The sequence below is a fragment of the Arvicola amphibius genome, chromosome 5 (assembly GCF_903992535.2).
Source record: "Arvicola amphibius chromosome 5, mArvAmp1.2, whole genome shotgun sequence".
NCBI lineage: Eukaryota > Metazoa > Chordata > Mammalia > Rodentia > Cricetidae > Arvicola > Arvicola amphibius.
Window position 1 is genome coordinate 43,654,113 of NC_052051.1, and position 22,860 is coordinate 43,676,972.

The following is a 22,860-nucleotide window of genomic DNA, read 5'->3' on the forward strand; positions in this document are numbered from 1 at the left end:
TGCACTACTTTCCTGAAATCCGAGCTTAGGGCCAAGGCTAGAGAGGGTCAGGAGGCTAGCTCGGGCTACATTTTGAGACCCTTTCTCAAAACTTTTTCTTGAGGTACAGTTTGTATAACAAAGTTTGAAATAAAGTTGTCAGAGACATATGATATATTCACTGTGTTGTGTAACTACCACATCCAGCCAGTTCCAACACCCTTGTTCCGTAAGAGGTACCCAAGGAGCGGGGTGGCCTTGCCCATGGCTTATTCTACTGCAGACTCAGGTTTCTCTGATGGAGTCTCTTGGTGTCATGTTAGGAAGGTTCATGTGGCCTGTGTGTTCCCCTGGGCTGCGTGGGGGCTGAGTGCTGCAGTGTTGCTGTGCTGCAGTTGGAATGCTGTAGCCGCCTCAAGTGCAGACTTGAATTTGACTGCGAACATGGATATTGTTGTAGCCAGGGCAGGCCAACCAAAGCCCCAAACCCAGGTGTTCAGAGAAGAAGCTGTGGTGTGATGTGGAATTCTGTCTGTTGTTTGTTTTTGTTTTCTGGGGTAGGGTCTTGCTCTGGTCCGGTTTGGCTCCAGATCCATAGTCCTCGTGCCTCAGCCTTCTGAAACCTAGGGTTATAGGTATGCACCACTGTACCTGGATAGAAATACTTTTAAAGCAGACCTTTGCTTAAAGTACTAAAAACATTCTATTCTGTTACAGTGTGTTAATTAAGATCTTTGGCAGACTTTAAAACATGGACTTTAAAACTTGCTTTCAAGTGAGAAATTTAATTGTTTGCTGGCTCAGTTTCCTTAGATACAAAAGTAAGTGTATTGGAAATCTCTCTGGAATTCCTCAGTCCCAGGAACTTTATGCCCACTCTGTTGCTTAACTCTAGTCTTTTTCATGACTCCTTCTTGAACAAAGAACTTCTGTTCATTATAGGAAACTACCAAAATGCAGTAAAGAAAAGGGAGTGAAAATGGCCTTTTGATTAACGACAACCCCTGTTAATGTTTGGGAGTATGTTGTTATTGTCATCTGTTTTAAATTTTGGCTTGTGTGCTGATACTATTATAGTTTTTTTTGGATATTTTTCTTGTGTTACTATGTCAGCTTCAAAGTTTCTTTCCTCTCCTCCCTCCTTCTCCCCCTGCCCCATCCAACCTTTTCATCCTGCTGTGTAGCCCAGACAAGTATAGTCAACTTCCTGACCATCTTTAAGTTCTCCCAGAACCTCCCCACACTCCCTCCCCATTCCATCCCATCTTCTTCTTCACATTGCACAGTCCCGTTAATGCCGCTGTATGTGCGTGGGTGCAAAGCAGTGGTTCTCAACCTTCCTAATGCTGTGACCTTTATACGGTCCTCATATTATGGTGATCCCCAATCATAAAATTATTTCATTGTTACTTCATAATAGTAGTTTTGCCGCTGTTATGACTTGTAATGTAAATATCTGATATGTAGGATACTTGACATGCAACCCTGTGGAAGGGTCATTTGTTATGCCAAAGGAATCACAACCCGACCCACAGGTTGAGAACCATTGGTACAGAGCCATCCACCAGAGCTTAGACAACCTACAAGAGGCCATACCCCTAAAGAAAATTGACTCTCCTCCTCTGAGCAGCCATCAATTGCTGATTTTCCTCACCTAGGAGTAGGGCCTTGTGAGTCCCTACTTTATTCTTGATCTTATACAGGCCTCTCTCACTTTCTTCCCTCCCTTGTTTGTTTGGGGTTTTCTTTATGAATTGTTGGTTTAGTCCCTTTTCTCTATTTTGCATTACATAGTTTATCTTAGACAATCATCACTGTTTTCTATTTTGTGTATTTATTTCACAGTGCTGGAATTTAAACTGTATATGTGTCTTTTGCTAATCTATGTTTTTTTTTTTTTTGTTGTTGTGGTGGTGGTTTTTGAGATAGGCTCTCATTCTGAATTTTCCATGTAGATGCTGGGAATTGAACCTTGGTCCTCTGCAAGAGCAGCCAGTGCTATTAAACACCGAGCTATCCTTCTAATTCCTATATATGGAATTTGTGTTACAATGATATGTTTCTAACCAATATAGTTTGTACTGACTGATTTATTATCATTGCCTGGGGGGCCTGAAGCTCAGAGGGAATCCAGAGTTGACTGTACTGTGACTTTTTTTATCTGAGAAGGTAAGGGAAAAAGACACACACTCTCTTGATGGTTTCCTTCAGACCTTATCTTTATTCTTTTTTTGTGTTCTCTCTGTTCTTTGTTTTCCTAGTGATTTCCTTCTCTCATTCTTGATGTTTTCCTTCTAACTCTTTCTAACTCTCTTCATTCTTCCCCTTACAGCCTATATATTCCAACAAAATCTTTAGGGCAATATAAAAATTACAATGTGGTTACATTCTATTTTTCAAGTGAATGATTACAATGAATACAAGTAAGAAACAGCATGTTTTCCATATCCTTTACACGATTAAACATTTTAATATTACAGGTGAAAAACAAATTATCCCCAGGAACCCATCTATATTCATACCCAAGCAACTTGTTGTAGATTAACAGAATGTAAGCAAGCAAGGTATTCTTTTACTGGCAGGCTGCATTTTTTCAGTTACAAAGAAAGGACCAATCACTTATCTTGAAAGGTAATCTTATAAGTAGTCTTAAAGAAATCACAAACCTAAACTTTTATGCATGAAAAACAATCAGCTCTATTTTAAATGCATAACCATTTATCAATAGTTTTTTATATCAGGAGATTGAGGGCAGAAATGTGTATAAGGAATTAATCATCACCTTTGGTCATCAGCTAATGATAATTGGGCCACTTTGTTCTTGTTCCCGGACCATAATGAGTTCCTCACTCAACTTTGTGCCTCTCTAAAACTTAGATCATCTTCTTGGACTTTTCCCCTCAAAGCTATTTGACAAAAACATCTTAGTCTAACTTATTTTCAGAGCGTTGTTTCAGCTATAATACACTCCGAGCCCTATGAACACATCTCCTAACATTTAGGTTAAAAGAATGTAACGTAGCTGGGCTACTGGTATTCAATTATTTTTCTTGATTATTAACCTAAGCCACCGTCTATACGGCTTCTCAATAGAAAATCATGTGTTCTAGCTGTGTGACACTTGTTTTATTTTTTATCATCAAAACTGTACTTAATTAACATTATCAATTATACAGTGCAGCTTAGGAATAAATCATCTTTATAATAATCCACAGGTAAAATGCCCAATAGAACAGGGTGTTTCCATTACAGTCAGTGGGGACCTCTCCACACCCATTCACACCATGCCTGATGCCCGAGAAAGATGGCAGTGGCAAACATGTGAAAGTACAGCAGGAGCAAAAGACGTTCTGGCTTCTCGGAGCCTTGTCTGAGATTCACCCATCAGGGATTTGCCTCCTGGTAGGCTAACACCTGTACTTCAATTGCCCTCCGCTGCACCTGACATGGCCACTGGCATTTATGAACACACACACACACACACACCCCTCACTATGTTGCTATGTTGCTCTAGTTAGCCTGATACTTGCATTGTAAACCTGTCTGGCCTTAAATTCAGAGATCCTCCTGTCTCTGCTGCTGGACTTCTAATCCTATGTTTTTAAAAAGTCTTTGGAGCCAGATAGAGTGGCATTGTTCCTTGATGGAGGAGAGTTATCTGTCTATGTTACTTTCATTGGTTAATTAATAAAGAAAACTGCCTTGGCCCTTTAAGAGAACAGAAAATTAGGTAGGCGGAGTAGACAGAACAGAATGCTGGGTAGCAGGCAGTGGGGAGACGCTTCAGGCAGTCGCCATAGCGAGTCACCATGCTTCTCCTCTCTGAGATGGACGCAGGTTAAGATCTCTCCTGGTAAGCCACACCTCGTGGTGCTACATGGATTACTAAATATGGGTTAAAGGAAGATGTGAGAATTAACCAATAAGAGGCTGAAACTAAGGGGCCAGGCAGTATTTAAATGAATACAGTTTCCGTGTAATTATTTTGGGTAAAGCTAGCCAGGTGGCGGGTCGCAGCCCGCCGTTTCTTCTACAGTTCCTGATGCCAGCACAGGGAGGCTGAAGAGTATTATTAGAGTTCTAGGCCAGTTTGGGCTATTTAGCAAAATCTTGTCCTAAAAAAATCAAACAAAATGTAGACCCACTGTCACAACTATAGCTAAGTCATACAAGGTTTTCCTTGATGTTACAGAATCTATGTAAGAATGACTTTTCTGGGACTCGAAAGATGCCGTAGTAGTTAAGAGCACTTGCTTTTTAGAGGGCTCATAACTGCCCGTAACTCAAGCCTCAGGAAACCTGATGCCCGCTTCTGGCCTCCTCAGGTACCCACAAACTTACATATACATAAATAAAAGTCTTTAAAAAGTCATTTCCCTTATAGTATCTGAGTGTAACGAGTTTATGAGTGGTTATTATTATTTTTCCTTAAACGACCAACCTCTCCACCAATGCAAATAATCCCAAACAGACCAAATCAGACCGAATTAGAAGATGCCCATGTTTAATGGCTACCAGTACTCCGGCTTGGCACCCCCTTACCCTCAGGAAAACATGGAGAGGGGGACACTGGAAACCGGGAGACCGCATGTTCATTCTCTGGGGGATAGTTTAAATATCCTGTGGGTGTGGTTTGACCTTCCCTTGGGAGGGGTTACCGTTTAGGGGGCTTTTTTGAACCTCCGTGGGGAGGGGTCACCATTTGGTGGGTTTTCTTGGAGGTGGAGTTTGGACTGAGGCAACTCCCAGGGGAGGGAGCTTATGCCAGGAGCTGGGGTGAAGCCCCCTAACTAAATATTATTCTTTCTGTCTTTGCGTCTGTCTGTCTGTCTGTCTGTCTAGCTGGCTAGCTGTCTGTCTGGCTATCTATCTATCTATCTATCTATCTATCTATCTATCTATCTATCTATCTATCATCTATCTATCTATCTATCTTAGTTTCTTGGGATTAAAGCCTCTTGTTTTCAGTATTGTATCTTTAGAGATACCTAGGAATGGAACCACTTGGCTAAGGAATGAAAATACTTTTGTTTCTTGTTTCTAACCAGATAAATCATACTGTTTCTCACCAAAGGAGGCATAGCGTGGGGCTAGACCTCCTTTGAATTCATCTCAAGATGGGTAGGTCCTCCTACCTTCCAGTGACCAAGCAATTACACACATCAGGCTGCTGAGTTATAGTCCTCTGACTGCAACACTTCCTCCCCACCCCTTTATCCATACATCTTTATTTGCAAGGGTTCATTGCAAACCACTCTTATGACCTCAGGGCCTGTTTTCTCAAGTATTGTAGCTGGTGAGGGGCAGGGCAGCTCTCCCACTCTTGTGACCTCAGGGCCAGCTCTCCCACCCGCCTCAGGTGTGATGGATTGGGGGGGGGTCTTTGTCCCACCCATGTCCCCACACAACAGGTGAGTAATGGGGACAACTCTCCCATGCTCACAGCTTCGGTTCTGGTTCACTCACACCTCTACCAACAGGATTGGCTCTGTCGTGCTGCTCAGGTGAGGTGCAAGACCTGCTCTTCTGAGCTAACTAACTTTTCCTCTTTCTAGAGCAGACTTGCAGTTGCTTTGGCTCCTGAAGAAGCCATCTTAACCAAAGTAACTTAGATACCACCACTCAGCAGCAACCTGGTCACCCACATTGCAACATGGGCTTATCCAGTCACCTCCCTTGTCTTGGAGGGTGTTGTTGATCCTATGGCCAGAGGTTTCTTTGGAATGTTTCCCTGCTGGGCTCTGGCTCTCCCAGCTCCACCTATGGGGCATAGCACATTTCCCATTTAAAAAAGCCCATATCCATATTGGAGTTTTGTTTAAGAAAAAACAGACTTTGCTGTTGTGATATGCAAAATGCATTTTAGGGCTCTTAAAAGAATTATGAGAGGCCTTTTGGAAAAAACACATTTGCCTACAGTGAAGCGGCAAGTGCCGGAACAGCCTTTCAGTGGAGCCTTTCTCCTCAGGTGGTGATCAACGGTGGGGCCACGTCCAGTGGAGAGCAGGACAATGAAGACACTGAGCTCATGGCAATCTACACCACGGAGAATGGCATCGCAGAGAAGGTACCCCTGCTCACCCCTTCCTACTGCCTGACCCATGTTTCTGCAGGGCCAAGGATGTCTCTGGTTTGGGACAGTGTAGCTCTGTGTGAGGGGGTGGTCTGCGTGTCTGTTTTGCAATGGAAGAGTCATAATTGCTAGGTTTTAATTGTCTTAGCAGCAGTTAAGGTTAGAAAGCTGTAAGAGTCATTATCTAGGCATTTTTCAAGCCTCCGCCAGAATGCCTGAGAACAGTGGTTAAGAACTTGAGGACTGAAAGTCAAGTCTGATTACAGAGGTGACTCAGACTCTAAGGAAATGATCATGATTCTCTGGGTGTCGGCTTTCATTTCTAAATAGCAATAAAAGGTAAGTGTGCCTAAGATGAATATCTGAAATCCAAAACGTTCAGCTACCAGTGTGGCATTCAAAAGCAAGCATGTATGTATGTATGTATGTATGTATGTATGTATGTGCATGTATGCATGTATATTTGTGTGTATAGATGTGTTAACAGAAGCTTTTCATCCTTCCTGATCCCGCATTCTGAGACTTAATATTACTATAAATGATTGACCAATAGTTCAGGCTTATTACTAGCTAGCTCTTACATTTAAATTAACTCATTTTTATTAATTTTATTATAATTTTTATAATAAAAAGTTTATAAATTAACTCAATTTTATTAATCTGTGTATCACCACATGGCTTACCTTGCTTACTCTGGCATTTTGCTCCTTGGGTGGCTGCTGGTGTCTCTCTCAACTCTGCCCCTTTTCACCTGTATCTCTGCTTGGATTTCCCTCCTAGCTATATTTTGCCCTGCCTTAGGCCAAAGCAGCTTTATTCACCATCCAATAAAAGCAGCACATATTCACAGCATATAGAAGGACATCCCACATCATAGATGTATACTTGTATTTGCATGTGTGTATATATATATGTATATATATATATATACATGCACACATGTATATGATTAGACAGACAGACAGACACACATATATAAAGTTATTGCTATTGTGCTTGTTCATTATTTGTTTTTTTTTTAATTGAGTGACGATGTATAGACGGAACTTTCTGTCCTGCTTGGTTCCGCAGCCATTCTACAAACAAAATATCACCACAACCATGTTTGTATAATTTTGTATTTACATCACTATAACAAAATGAAGTAAAGAGAGTTATGTCCTGGCTTAAAATGTCTGGATGTGGAAGATGGGCAACCCCAGTGGGCATTGCCAACGATGGCTCTTCAGGGCAGGTGGTACATAAGAACAAGGGCTCACACATCCTGAACCAGAAAGTAGAGGGGGGGTGGGGACAAGCAGGGTTCCACAGTATACTCCAGGAGCGCAGTTCTCAGCCATGCGCTGATGGTGCCTTTAAGAGCCAGGCCAGGCCAGGAACCAAGGCTACACAGAGAACCCTATGGCACAGTTCTCATGATCCAGAATCTCTGGGTTTTGTGTATGTGTGAGAGAGAGGGGGGGAGGGGGAGGGAGAGAGGGAGGGGGAGAGAGACCTAACCTGGCCTTTATCCTCTGCCCCATTTTCTGGAGTGATAAGATTATGCCCATAAAGTCCATCTCCTAAAGGTCCATAATATCTTTGGATGTTGCCACCCTACCCACAACCTCTGGGACAGGATTTCTCTGTGTACCTTTGAAGCCAGTCCTGGAACTTGCTCTGTAGACCAGACTAGCCTCAAACTTCCAGAGATCCGCCTGCCTCTGCCTTCCAAATTCTGGGATTAAAGATGTGCTCCATCACCGGCCAGCAAGGATGTTGCCACTCTTAAGGAAGCCTTTAGCACATTTAGCTTCAGGGGGCATTAGGCAAAGTATAGCATAGATTCCCTTAGGTTTTATTACTTTTTGTAAGCTATGTGACAATGTTGAGTTTGCCTTGTGTGTTGAACCCGTATGTCCTCAGTCTGTCAGTACAGACAAGTATTTCAGGAATTGCCATTGGTTTCAATCATTTCTTAAGGATTCAGTTCTCATCCTCACAGTTGTTTATAGAGGGAAGCAGCAGATAAAATTCCTGGTTGGAAAAAGGCAAATAGCAGAGTTATGGAGACACCACGCACAGGCTTCTGTCACCTTTCCCCCAGTGCAGGTATGGAGGCAGTACTGTAACTCTCCCGTAGCAATGGATAGCACTCACGAAATGAGGCCAACTAGGGAAGCTCATCTGAACTTTGGCATGGAAGGTTTTATCGGGAATCAGCCTCTTAGGTGTGGCTGGCCACCCGTGTGGCTGAGTTTAAATTCTAGCTTAAATTCTTAGAAATGGCTTTCAAAAGACACAATACCACACACTCAGCAGTGCAAGCCTGCCAACATCTGCTGCTGGACCAGAGGCAACGTTTGTTCTGAGTCAAATGTCAGCTTCATTAGACTGTACCTGTAACTGTAGAAGATGAAGCAAGACTCTGGCATGTTTGTGGAAAGGGATTCATCCTCCCAAGAACTTGTCTCCTCCTTCCAAGGAAAACTGGATGACGTGCATGGAGCCAGCAGCACATTGTGGGCTGGATCCGTCAGACATGGGCTCCGAAGTCACAATATCTTCTCAATTTTTTTTCCTGATGGAACATTTTTATTTTGTTTCCTATTACTTTGCTAGGTTGCAAAATACTTTTTAAGAAGATACTGTGTTAGTCACTTTTTAAATACTTGGATAAAATACCACAACCAAGGTTTATTTAGGGCTTATGGCTCCATGACAATTGCTGCAGGGAACTTAGCAGCAAGCAGGCAGCCAGAGCTCAAATCTGGAAAGCAGAGACACTTACTCCCAGTGACATTCTTTTTCCAGCAAGGCCACACGTTCTAATCCTCCCAAATAGCCATTATCTAGGGACCAAGTGTTCAAGTGCCTGAGACTGTGGGGGCATCTCATTCCAACCACCACAGATACATCAGATTCTAAGAAATACAATTAATTATTTGCAGAGACTTAGAAACCAGAGCAGTTTTAAAACTGTGTGGAAAGACAGGGTTTCTTTGAGGCTTCTGTTAAGCTGATGTAGGCTGGGTTAGTTGTCGTGGTGACGTTGGCCTTCAAAAGCATGCAATATGTAACATTTTAAACATCTTTATTAAACTGTCACAAAAAGTATTAGAAATATTTTATTATATATACATTTATTTATTTATTTTAGATAAAGCTAAAACCAAAATCTGAGTCCTTAAGCTTGGGCAGAAGGTCTGCTCAGGTTTGGTGCTCTTGGGGATGAGCTGATGCCAAGGGAGATAGTCCTCGATCTGAGAACTAGTGCTCTGAACAAGAGTACTTGAACCCTGCATCAATGCCTAAAACATAGAATGGCTGCAGCAGTGGAATGTGGTTTGGGGAAGTCAAGGGCCATGCTAAGCTGAAAGAGCTAACATGTTCTGGGCAGTGGCTCAGCCCCTCTTTTTCTCATCTCGACTCCAGAGTTCTCTTGCAGAGACCCTGGACAGTACTGGGAGTCTGGATCCCCAGAGGTCGGATATGATCTACACTATAGAAGATGTTCCTCCCTGGTACTTGTGCATATTTCTGGGTTTGCAGGTAAGATGCTTCTTCCAGGGGGTTACATCTGGGCTAGTGCTTGTACTGTTACCAGCTAGATTTTCAAGATACTTTTCTTTTTTTTCTCCTTTTTTTCCTCCCTCTATCCTTCCCTTCCTTCTTTGATGGTTTCTTTGTGTAGCCCTGGCTCTTTTGGAACTCACTCTGTAGACTACCCTGTTCTTGGCTTGCCTCTGTCTCCCAAATGCTGGGGTTAAAGGCATGTGCGCCCCCCCCCATAGTCTTGTTTTATTCCCCTTTTAATTCTATGTATTGTGTGTGGGTATGCATACAACTACAGGTGCCTGTGGAGGTCATAGGTGTTGGATTCCCACTGCCTGATGAGGATTCTGGGAACTGAAATCCCTTTTTCTGCAAGAACAATAGATGCTTTTAACTGCTGAGTCATTCCTCTAGTCCCCAAGTTTTATTTTTAATTAAGATTTATTATAAATTATTTTCCAAGAATGGTGAATAAGAATTTTCTACATTAATTTAATAAACAGCAGGAAGAAGAAAAGAACTGTGAAAGAAATATTCAGGGAACAAAAAAAGTGATACAATAGGAAGGAAAAGGTAGTAGCTGCAGGGAAGGCAGCATAGAGGAAGGAAGAAAGCAGAAAAGAGAGAAAGCAGTAATTAGTGTTACCTCCCATCCCTGACCTTAGCAGTCTGTGGTCATGGCAAGTACCTGTTAGCCAGGACACGAGAAGAAGGTCTTACTATTTATTAAAGGAAGGGAAATTTGCTGCCTCCCAGCCTTCGTCTGCTGTATCTTCCTCCAGCAGGAGGGAAGGCTGACAGAAAGATCCGCTGTAGATTTGATGCTTTCCTCATTACCCTTGTCCTGCTTTCAGATTTAAAGTAACTTTTTGATAAAAGGAGTAGGCAGGGGGCTGTCTCCTCGCTAGCCTCACTGCCTGGCTTCTGATCACTCTGTTGGGTTTGGGTCCTGTTTTGAGGTCTGTGTTTCTACATTTTCTTGTTCAGATTTCTGTGATCAATTCCTCTGAGGTTTCTCAGGTGCTGGGAAGCTCACTGTTGGTGCCCAGACCCCTATGTTTGCTTGGAACTGGATGTGCCTGGCTCTCACTGGTGCCCGACTGGGTTTCCTCACCACCCTGCAGCTGGAGGGCTGAGTGGGCTTGGTGCATAACTTAACTCAGGTCAAGTCCCCTGGACCTAATGTAAGGCACACCTTCAGATCTTTGTATTATAGATGTTTCTAGAATAGTCAAATGGAAGGAACAACTTTTTTTGCCTCCTGTTCTTGACAGTGCACAGACCATTTGTGCAGTGCTCTGAGAAGCTCTCAACAGAACACACACACCTGTACATCCGAGTTGCAGTCAATATTTATGTTTTTCTGACTTGGGCAGAAATGGGAAGCTGTGGGAAAGAAAAAGAGAAGTTCACAGAATAGAAATGAAGAGCTAGAAAATTAGGGGAAGAAAGGGAAGTGAACTGTGTGAATGCTGTGGCTATCTTCAAGAGCCACAGGAGTGAGGACAGAGTCCTAAAAGGAAGAGTAGTGTGGGGCTCTTTCTGAAGGATTCCTGTAGCCACTGTGCCCCCAAACCCTGTACCCAAACTGGAACAGGTAAATATTTGCCTAGTGGTGTCACCACAGAACAAGGCAGAGAATGCCTTCTGCTGTGAACTCACTGTCTTTTATAATCCCCAGACCTGAGAGGGCTGAAAACAAATGAAAGAACTACGTACACTAATATCTTAGGAATGCAAAGGTAAAATGTGAACATGTTAGCTGGGCTCAGTGCATTCCTGTTATCTCTGAATATCAGAAAGCTGAAGGTGGAAGATTATGAGTTTGAGATCAGCTTGGGGCATATAGTGAATTTCAGTATACTTTGGATTCCAAAGTGAGATCCTGTCTCTCTAAAACACGAGCAAAGCAAGATCTTAAGAAATCAAGTCCTATCATATTTCTCACCAGGGTGCCTTTCAAGACTGCAAGAGTGGTTCAGCACAATTGCAGTTAGCAGGTTAGAGAAGTGTTTGGGAGGACAAAAGTAGGTATCTCTAGTAAGAAATATCTAAACTTCTATTGAGAACTTCCTTTGTGCTGATGTGAATGCATGTCGGTGCTGTCATAATACAAGTGGGTAATAGGGAAAGGAAAGTGGCAAACTGAATGGACATGATCGTCGGAATGTATAACTTGTACACCTAGAGATTCTTCCTGTGGTCTTTATATCCTAAAAATACCAGGGGAGCAACACTAGGCACAAATCAAGCAAAAGCAAGGGCAGGTTTACTTTCCCCCTTGTCTCTCCTCGAGCAGCACTACCTGACGTGTTTCAGTGGCACAATCGCTGTGCCCTTCCTGCTGGCTGATGCCATGTGCGTGGGGGATGACCAATGGGCCACCAGCCAACTCATCGGGACCATTTTCTTCTGCGTGGGAATCACTACATTGCTGCAGACAACATTTGGATGCAGGTGAGATGGAGTTCTGTGGGACGTTGACACCCCAGCAAAGCTCTGAGAGCTGGGCCTTTATCCAGCGCTACTGGACAGATCAGCTGATGCTACAGCGTATTCCAGTGGCCATTGGTCTCCAACCCACCTTTACAAGGTGTCCCGGGCCCCATGTTTCTTCTCTTCACGAAGGGAACTACCCCATTGTGCAAGCTGGAAACAAAGCCTTTTTATTGCCCTTGCTGGCTGGCAAGGCACTGTCAGTCTTTAGCATGCCTTCTAGTTCTCTCCTGTAATTCAGACCCAGTCTCCTTGACTAAGTTCCCATTTGGTCTCTTGCACCGTGACTCTGCACTCCCCAGCCCACGCCATCTTTCCACTACTCCCCTCCTCAGGCTGCCCAGGCTGCAATCTTCCTGGTGCACAGCTGTCCCTTGTTCTCTGCCTTCCCCAGTTTTCCAGGTCAGCCTCTGAGCCCCACCCTCCTGCATGTCCCAGCGGCCCACCCATGCAGCACACCTGCATATCCCTCGTCCCCCACTCCCGAGATTCCTGAAATCCTGTTCTCTCCTGAATTTCTCCAAACGAGTCTTATGTTCTTCGGATTCATTCTTCTAATGTGGCTTGCTTTTCTTCTGTCTTTGCCCCACTTCCTCACGCTGCCCTTTATGGTGCCAGCACTTTGGCTTGTTTATCTCTTTATCAGTACCTGGGTATGGAGCTGAGCCAGGATATACAGGAAGCCAATGCTCCTAGCTGGTCTTTCCCTCTCCTTTCCGTATTCAACCCTTTCACAGCATAGCCTCCTACTTGCCAGGGCAAAGTCTGTGGTTTGGTCTCTTTATCTATTGGGAGACAGTGCAAATATAGCTTCCTTTTCCCTGCTAGGAAGTGGCAGCAAGAGGGCCAGTGAATAAGCAGGCAGCTGTGACCTGTATTCTAATGTGCTAGAATCAATCCTCAGAACTCGCAAGGGCTACCCTGCCCGGGTGATAGCAACTGGAGTGTCTGGTTGTGGTATAGGTGGAGTGGGAAGGCAAATGGCTGTTCCCTTGCAGGTCTGCTAGCGGAGAGAGGCTGTTTGCACATGGCCATGGGGCTGGCAAGCTGAGGGTTCTTAGATTCTGCTAGACAATGTGCAGCCACTACACTGAGCAGAAGGGTCAGGGGTGTTCTCTCCAGGGGCCCACAAGAGAGGAGCAGGGTGTCATTGGTGTGCTGGGGAAAGTGATGAGCCCGGCCTTTCACAAAGCATTCAAGCCAGGCGGTTAACCGCGGCGGCGGTGACACTGGTGTTGTGTGTCGCTGTTTAAGGCTCTGGCCACAGGTTTGGTGGAGCAGCTTTTGTTGACTTTACCTTGTCCACAGGCACAGCACTCTGGGGAAATACTTTTCCTAAACAGCTGGCTTAACCTAGAGTTGTTGGAGTTGGCTGACTTTGAGAAGTGATGGAAGTTCTTTCTTGTGCCTGTATCTGCCTGTGTAAGCTGTGTTCCCACATCATGTCTAAGGCCAGGCAAGGTGACTGCTGAACCTGGTGGGCAGCCTTACATAAAATGACTCAGCAAGTGGACCTCAAGGCAAGTGCTTTTGGTCTCGAGGACACCCTTTTTGTCCATTGTTCAGGCAATTCACCCCTCTTTTCCCCTGAGAGAGCAGTCAGCCAAGAAAAATTAGAGAGGATGCTGCCACTTGCCCACTTAGGGACTGGAGATAGCAGCTCTGTGGGGGTATGGGGTGTTCAGTGTGCTCATGAGGCTCTCTGTTTTCTGTGAGGTATCCTTCTTCGCCATGTGTGGCCACATGCTTGTCTGTTTTACCAGGAGTCTGGTATTCCATCCTAAGACCCAGGCGCACTGTCCAGGAGAGTGGATGCTGTGGTAGCATGCTGGGCCTGGGCTGTGGGATTCTGTTGAGGTCTGAGTGGTGTCCATCTTGACCTTTGAAAAGAGGAAAAGTACTGACAGCCCCATATATATCTAATGATTTATGTGTGTAGAAGGCACGAGTGACTCTAGGTGGCAAGCAGACAGGATTGTGCACGTATGTTGATGTCCATACCCCAGAACATTGTATAGGGCCATAAGACGGGTGCTGATGTCTTGCCTATGACTTGAAGAGCTGGTAATGGTGGAGATATATCCCAGAGACTTGGGGTTTTGGCCCAGGAGGAAGAGAGTGTATCTTTCACCTTGGCAGAGGTGGAAGCAAAAGCAGCAACTTAAGGACCCTGCCCAGGATTTCTCTCACCAGCACAAGCCAGGACTTGGCTGAGTACTAGGACCCTGCAGTGGTGGGACTGTGCCTTAGCTTGCAGCATGCGACCAAAGAAAATTGTGGGACATCTTTTTCAGCCCCAGAACCTTAGGCATTAGGCAACTGCCTTCTTTGGGCAGGTTAGAGGGAGCTGCTTCCAGTGTCCCTGGATGAGTTTTTGCTTTTGTCTTAATCATCTATTGTGGTTTTGCAGATTACTTTGGGCAATTGTAGAGTGTAACTAAGACGGGCTTCCTTTTGGTTCTGCTAGATAGTAATAGGAACCATCACCAGGTGCTGAGAATTATCATCTCAATAGATATTTAAAATTTTCCTGTTTAAAATAAGATCACATGAAGCAGTTCACACAAAGGAGATGAAAGGTGGACATTGGAGGGAGACTGGTGTGGCTGTGCGGGTAGAGCCGGACTGTTCCAGCATCATGTCTAGAGGATTGCCAGTGCTCTGTGTTTTGGTTTACTTGTCAGTTTTCAGGCTTCCTTAGCCGAAGAAGTTTTTATGTTAAGCTTTTGTGATTTCTTGACAGATTCTCAGAATAACCTCTGGTGGTGATCTGTGTTCATAAGTTCTGTATGTATGTATGTTTTTCTGCCTTTTGTTGACACCCTGTGCTGCCATCACTGGGCAGCTAGCATATGGGCCCTGCCTCTGAGGGATGCGCCTTCTATTCTACAGAACCTGGAGAGCAGGGAAAGGAGCGGTCCGTGGTTAGGTCCGGCTCCCTTTTCCTACTGCTGCCTTGAAAACCTATCTTTACCTTGTTCTATAAAAATAGAACTCAGGAAAGGTGGTGCACGCGTTCAATCCCAGCTCTTGGGAGGCAGAGGCAGGTGGATCACTTTGAGTTTGAGGCCAGTCTGGTCTATATATAGAATTCTAGGGCAGCCAGTACTACATAGTAAGGCCCTGTCTCCAAAGATGAAAGAAAGCCAGAATCGGTCTTTGAGAAACAAAGATGATGAAACAGATGTGTCTGTGTCCCTCCTCAGACCTAAAGCTAAGATGCTGTCCCAGAGCCGATGCATCTCCAGGGCTGGAGAAGGTGGGGACAGTGCTGCTGCAGGTCCTCGCTCCCTGCTTTGCTGCCTAAGAGTGTCTTCCTTGTCTTTGGGGACCGTCGTCTTTTCCACTGGGGGTTGTGAGTCTCAGCCTCACCTGTGGGACGTCAGTGGCTGTTTTGTTCCTGAGAGCGTTCCTTTGGGTGAGGTGACTTCCAGGACGCCTCTTCCCTTTCCCTCTCCTTCCTTGCACTGACTTTTTCCTTGCACTTCCATTGTCTTCTTTACCTGGCTCCTGGGATGGAGACTGAACAGTTCTCACTCTGGTTATTTGTCAGATTTAGTTGCACCCTGAGCTTGTTCTAAGAGCTGGTATCAAACCTTTTAAAATCTCCCTGCCGTGGAGATAGGGTTATTCAGGGTCTCTAACCCACAGCCAGCCAGCCTGCAGCCGTCATGTCTGGAGACCCCCGCCTCTGCACAGACACTTCGAATTAGTGTGAGGGAGGTTCTCTTAAGCCCCGTGCCTTTCTGCCTCAAGGATTTTCTCACAGATGTGGCAGAGGACCTGTCATGCCTACTCCAGGAAGTGCACTCCCTCTGTCATCCCCAGAGTAAAGGAGGGCAGGTGAGGCTGCCAAAGGGACTCCTCATGGTCAGGCACAAGCCTGCTTAGGAAGGAACATAGGAGATTTCTTCGCTGAGAGCCCCTGAATCTAGTTTAAGTATCTGGTTTCTAATTAGCCACTGTCCGCAGGAGAAAGTCTCCTGCCTTTTGTTTTATTAGCTTCTTGTGGCCAGGGTGTGTGTTTTTAGGGAGAGGGGCCTTGCTTAAGCGGCCCTCACTGAGGGCGGTGCATGTTTAAGTCTTACACCTGGGAACCTTGAGCCCATATGGTTGGGGTGAATAGTGGTTAGTCTAGGGAGGTTGAAAGTTTGCCCATGTTTCTTCTTCCCTGAGGGGTTCTTGTGCTTGTTTTAGTTTTTGTGAACCAGTTGAAAATAAAATTGCAGATAGCATGACGACCCACCCTAAGCCGCCATGGGGATGATGGTCTCTGAGTAACTCTAACACCATTTATCAACTTGAGAAAAATAATTATTCTGTCATATGATCTAATATTCAGTCCACATTTAATTTTCCCAGTTGTCCCTAAGATGTGTGTTATAACTCTGGGGCGGGGTCTAATTAAGCTCATATGGTGCTCTGGCTGGCTATGTCTTTGATCCCTTACCTCCCCATACCGTCTTTTTAGATAGAGTCAGGCCAGGTGTCTCCTCGACTCATGATCCCAGTTTGTCTGTTTGTGTCCTCATGTACTGTTTAATTTGCTGTACAATCTCTTACTTGTTGTGAACTGGAAGATAGAGCCAGAAACATGGATGATTCAGGGTGAATGTTTCACCAAAATTACTGTGCCGGTGATCCTAGGCCCTTTGTATTCTGCCATGCCAAGCAGCACATAATAGCTGGTTGTAGAGTTTTCCCTCAAATAAAGTTTACTACCTACTTCACTAAGGAAGCACTTTAAATGGTACAGTGACTGAGAAGCCAGAGAAAACCTGGAGGGAAATGACCTTGAAAAGATACCATTTCTAGTTGACCTCATTGGAACTATAGAGTTAGTAGCCTAGCCTAGTCTGAGATTCCAGACAGGTTCGCCAGCTTCTCAAAGACCATTCCCTCTGATGTAAAATAATAATAAGCATGTTATTGAATATCATGCAAGGTAGTGCCTGTCCCTGCCAGTTCTATAGCTGACATTATTACCTCAGCTCTGGAAGGGAGAAGGAAGCCTGGTGGGGTAGCATGTCCCGGATGAATGTTACAGGAGTGGGAGTGCACCTGCCCACATAGGTAGTGTCCTGACTTGGATGGGACAGAGGCCATCAGAAAATATTAGTGGTTATTTGACCTAGCTCCTCCTGAGGCCTCAGTCGCTCCTGCCTCAGTTGCATGTTTTCTGGCTGGGGTGCTGACCGTGCTACCTGAGATTGCTCTTTTTTGTTGTGTTTTAAATCTTCATAGTGTCAGGGATTAAGAAACTCTTTGCTATATGTTCTCTCTACACTTTTTAAGTTTTAAAAGACAGGGTTTCTCTTTGTAGCCCTGGATGTCCTGGAACAAGCTCTGTAGACCAGGCTGGCCTCAAACTCACAGAGATCCGCCTGCCTCTGCCTCTGCCTCCCGAGTGCTGGGATTAAAGGTGTGTGCCACCACCACCTGGCTCTCTGCACCTTTCTTATTTGACTGTCAGGTCCTGCTAGCCTGGCACATTTCCCATGCTACAGATTGCACATTCTCTTCCTCATCCTCCATGCTTCTTACCTCTCCGCTGGTGACTGACAGAAGTAACAGGAAACAGTTCTCACCAAATGTTAGGATCGGGAAGGTAGCTCCTTCCACTTCCGGACCACTACACAGTTGCAGTACTTCACACAACTTTAAGCAATATGTTATCTTCCCATATATGCTTCATTTTTAAAAAAGATTTATTTGTTCATGTATATGAGAGCTCTGCCTTCATGCACACCAGAAGAAGACAGCAGACCCCACTACAGATGGTTGCCGAGCCACCACGTGGTTGCTAGAAATTGAACTCGGGACCTCTGGAGGAGAAGTAGTGCTCTTAACCACTGAGCCATCTCTCCAGCCTGATAGACAAGCTTTTTAAAAGGTTTCTTTGCTAGTGTAGTGGTTCATACCTTTAAGGTAGCTCTAACTCTCTGTGGTTTTGAAGCCAGCCTCATCTATGTGGTGAGTTCTAGGCCTGCCAAGGTTACATAGTGAGACCTCCCCTCCTCAAACACAGGTTAAATAAATAAATAAATAAATAGTCATGATCTAATAAGTACATTTTATTTTTCTAAGTTGTGTAGCCAGGTGAGTTTTCCGGTGTGCACAGCCCCATAGCCACCATTGCAGTCAGCAGAGAGCTGTGCCACATCCTGCTTGCTAACAAACCCCAGATAGTTGATGCTATTGTGTTTGGAAGGGAGATTATCCAAAGGAAAAGGAGCGATCTGCTATGTGAAAGGTTCCAGAGGTGCTGGTTGGACAGGGTGTTATCCTCCTCAATTCTCTCCTACTTATCTAATCTCACTCCTAATTACCGCACACAGGGCCTAGAAAGAGCCCTCCTCCCCCAAGTAATAGTGAGCCCACTTAGTGTCCAGAACTCGATTCCTCACTTCCATTTTTAGTATAATGGGCTAGTGTTCTCTGAGCAAGTGGCTTAGAGTGGGAACCTAGAGGATCAGTTGAACCCGGAACCTCTCACTCCAAAAAGCTAAAATGTGCTTTAAAAAAATGAGAGTGTGGGGAGAGCTCCAAAAGAAACAGGAATTGACTTAAACAGCCCTCGGGGCAGGTTTGGGCAGTTTAGTTATTAAGAACACTTATAGTAAGAAGTTACAAAACTTTGAATAAAAAAGGAATTCATGTGCCTGCAGTGATGTTCAAGAGAGAGAAAGGGGAGATGAAGATACAGGGACAAACAGGGAAACACTTCTCTCCAAAGGATGTCAGTTGTAAACATAGATGGAAAACCAGGAGTCCAACCTGGGCTATCTAGCAAGATCCTGCTCAAAATATTAAAATATTGTTTAACTGCCAGAGAATCATAATACCTAAAGCTCATGCTAGAATGTAAAGTTAGTAGTAATATCACAGTCTGAGTCACCTGACAGATGGTTATTAGCGAGAAAGCATTTTCACATGCTGAGATAGTCACCACCTTAAATAAGTACCTTCACCTAGTGGGACATCCTGACCGATGGGTTCCATGTGACTCGTAATGAGTAATTACTGAGTCCTTACCAGGGTGCTTAGCATGTGGTAAAGGTAAACAGGCTTGGATTGTACTGGGTGTGGGAAGAACTGCAAATACTTTAGGAACTAGAGAAATATAATTATGCCAGAATATTAGATTACTTATTGTTTTATTGTTATTTTTCTTGGGAGATGTAGAAGGTTGTAATTGCTGCTTGCTCAAGTGTTTGGGTAACATAGTTTAGGTATGTAGTCTGTTTCCCAACCGCCGAGTGATGGATGAGTAAACAACAGCAAAGTGTTGCCAAGTTCCAAACAGTTTTCTTTGGCACGTTACTTCACCGACATTTAGCCCATACTCTCAGTGGCTGATCAGTGATAAAACTTGCTTGGAGCCAAGCGTATTTGATTCTCTTAAAGATGTTATTCTTAAACTGTTCTGTAGTCCAGATGATTCAAGTCAGTGTTCATTTGGGATTGGAAGGTTTTGTCCCAGGTTTAGTTGTGGAGGGAACGTACTGTACACTCTACAGTGATGACTTCTGTCAGGGCAGATACAGTTTGCACCTTCATGGTGCTTCTGCAGGACGTGGGGCCTTTTGAGCTGTCTCATCAGAGAAGACCATTTCTGATGGTGTCCTTGGAGTGTGAATTTCATTCTCCTTCCCTACTGATTGCAAAGTTCCTGAAAGTTGTGCAGATTTTTTCTCTGCTCTGTTCTCAATCCAAACCAATATGTTAGGAAGACCCAACTTTTTAATTCTCCTCTAACAAAATTCCTTTTCAAGCATGTTTATAAGTAACTCCTTAAGTTCTTTACTGCTGGTCCTGGGAATAAGATTGTGAATGAAAAGGCTGTATCTTCCTGTCAGGGTGTTAACTGCTTCAGGACAGAAAGGGCAGACCAGTATGGAAGAGAGCCATTAGAGGTTAAGTGGCTAGCAGGCTCTGAGTCAACAGCAAAGGACTTGGAAGTCAGTTAGATAAGGATCACACCTAGAGCCATGGACAGACCGCTATGGCTTGCTTCAACCTTCATGCCTGAGACTAGCTTCTAGGTGACAGATGTCCCATTTCCCTCACAGTGATCCTTTCAGAGCTTAATCTCCTGAGCATTTTTTTTTTTTTTTTCCTGAGGGTTCTCTTTCACCTTCATTGCCCCTCTGGGCCTTCCCCTGAGGTTAAGAGTCTGGGTTCTTTCGGTGTCCCCATGTCCATCCTGTGGCCCCCATTTTATACCTCTTTTCTCTTTGCCTTGGTTCTTATAGCCACTCACCATGTGGCTCAGTGCTTTTCAATCTTTATGACAAGCATAGGTGACAGGTGACAGACCCTGTCCACAGTGTTATATTCTAGATGACCATAGGTATTGTCTCCTTCACAGGGGTGCTCCTCAAGACTGAAGGAAGCTTTTTCATCACATCTGCTTTAGCTGTGCTTGTGCCAGGCAGATGTTGAACACTGGACATTGCTCCTCTAACAGACAATACATTAAGAAGTCAATGTGAATCTTCCACATATTTAAAGCAATCTTATATTTCTTCAAATGTGAGAAATTAATTAGTAAAAGGATAGCATTCAAAAACTTCAGTATTTAGCATAGCATAAGCAGAGCAAGAAGATCACAATTCTAAAACCAGTAAGTCAGTGAGTTCATCAAGTGACAAAATCACGAATCCCTACATCTAGCACAGTGTTCTCAACCTTCCTGATTCTGTGACCCTTTAATACAGTTTCTCATGTTGTGGTGACCTTCAGCCATAAAATTATTTTTTGCTAATTAATAACTCTATAATTTTGCTACTGTTGTGAATTGTAATGTAAATATTTGAAATTCAGGATGGTCTTAGGTAACCCTTGTGAAAGGGTTGTTCCAAAGAGGTCTGGATCCACAGATTGAAAACCACTGATCTATCCCAAGGAGCTTGAGGCTTTAAGGAGTTTTGAAAAGATCAGCTACACCTTGAAGTGATGATTCAAAAATGCAGATTTAGGGCTGGAAAGATGGGTGAACAATTAAGAGTTTATGCTGCTCTTACAGAGGCCCCAGGTTCAGCTCTCAGCCACCATGTTAGGTGGCTCACAGCCACCTGTAACTCCAGGGGATCCCATGCCCTCTTCTAGCATACATATAAATGAAAATAAAAACTCCTTCTAAAGATTCTGAACCCCCCCCCCCCCAATTCCCTAGAATTAGAAGCTGTGCTGTAGGCACAGACGAACAGAGAGAGCATTTACTGATTTCGTGATGTTCCTGTGTCAGGTTCAGTCATTTCCTTGGGAAATGATTCTCCCCGCCGATCTAGGGATACTTCTGTTAATTGTTCCCATGGTTTTGTAGCACTTCCGAAGAATTTAGTGTTGTCTCTGGTTTGTGGCCACAGTTTTAGAGCCCACACTAATCATATGCTATTACCAACCTGTACAGGCAGGTATCTGGCTGAAATCAGCGAGGCCATGAGGCCAACATAAGCAGCTTTTACAGCCTGTCTTAGGAGACTTTATTCTAGTGTCACCTGCTCAGGATCCCAGAGTCCCAGTCAGTGAGTGAGATTCTCTGTGACCTCACTCTGAGGACCTTTTGTCTTAGCTAAAAATGTTCACCTTCAGTGCCAGGATCAGGTTCAGATCGAGGCTTGATGTAGGAGTGGTCTTCAGAGTTACCTCCTAGGAATAACCAATGAATGTGATGGCCAAGATTTCTAAGTGCAGTCCAGCTGGACCTGGCTGCACACCCTAACCCCAGCACTCAGGAGACAGAGGCAGGCAGATCTTGGCGTTTGAGGCCAGCCTGTTCTGTATAATACATTCTGTGCCAGTTAGGGCTGTATCATGAGAACCCACCCGCAAAGTGTGTGTGTGTGTGTGTGTGTGTGTGTGTGTGTGTGTGTGTGTGTGTGTGTGAGTGTGAGAGAGAGAGAGAGAGAGAGAGAGAGAGAGAGAGAGAGAGAGAATATATTCAACTCAAAATACATGTTATGTTGCCCCAAGATGCCTTGCTTGATCTGTGAAGCTGTGGTAAAATTGATGTTATTCGGACTGTTAATGCTATCCACTTCTGATGGCATACTAACATCCCTTTATCCTTGCAATATATTCCTAAGATTTTGTCTGAGAAATTTCCATAAGCCACTGACTGTTTTCCCTTTGATGTACTTTTCCACTGAGCTCCAAATGCTCTAGTCCAGTAATGAAAGCCACATGGTCAGTGGAGGGTGTGCCCTGTGCGTGGCTGGCAGGGAGGCCTCTGGCTGGACTGTGAGGCCATCTCCCCCTCCCCCGCAGTCCACGCCCTACCTGCTCTTAGCTACTGCAGTCACTCTGGTTAAAGTGGCCAGAAAGCATTTTAACAATGGAGTGTGTCAGAAAGGAACATTCTGGGTTCTAGATTGCTCAGTGGCCAGCTGCTCTTTGGCCAGGACTTTTTGTATTTCTGTGTAGTCTTCATCTCTGGTGCGGAACTTATCAGGAAGCTTCTGGGTCCCTATCTCATGAGCTAGGCCACTGGCATGGCATCTAAGGATGTGTAACTGGCCTCACAGCCCTGCAGACAGCAGGAGCAGGATTTATACTTCACCCTCAAATACTGTGAAAAATAGTGATTAAGTTCTTATCTGTTAATTTAGCTGTCATGCTCTATGTTTCCAGTAAAAATAGCAAATTCTCTGTGATTTGGTTAGTTGCATTCAGTTTGAGAATGTGGGCAGGAGATTTAATGGGGAGTTTACCAGGATTTTGAACCCTTTAAAATGTGTTAGAATACATACTTTATATGATTAAATAAATTTATT

General features: G+C 44.4%; 1 protein-coding gene across 1 annotated transcript in view; it reads left to right on the forward strand.

Moving 5' to 3' along the window:
* Slc23a2 (solute carrier family 23 member 2) overlaps positions 1–22,860 on the forward strand; it is a 100,004-nt gene that overhangs the window by 49,055 nt on the left and 28,089 nt on the right. Inside the window, exons 3-5 of the mRNA XM_038330729.1 lie at positions 5,948–6,046; positions 9,467–9,583; positions 11,886–12,043. Coding sequence (XP_038186657.1) covers positions 5,948–6,046; positions 9,467–9,583; positions 11,886–12,043 — 374 coding nt within the window. The remainder of the gene's footprint in view (positions 1–5,947; positions 6,047–9,466; positions 9,584–11,885; positions 12,044–22,860) is intronic.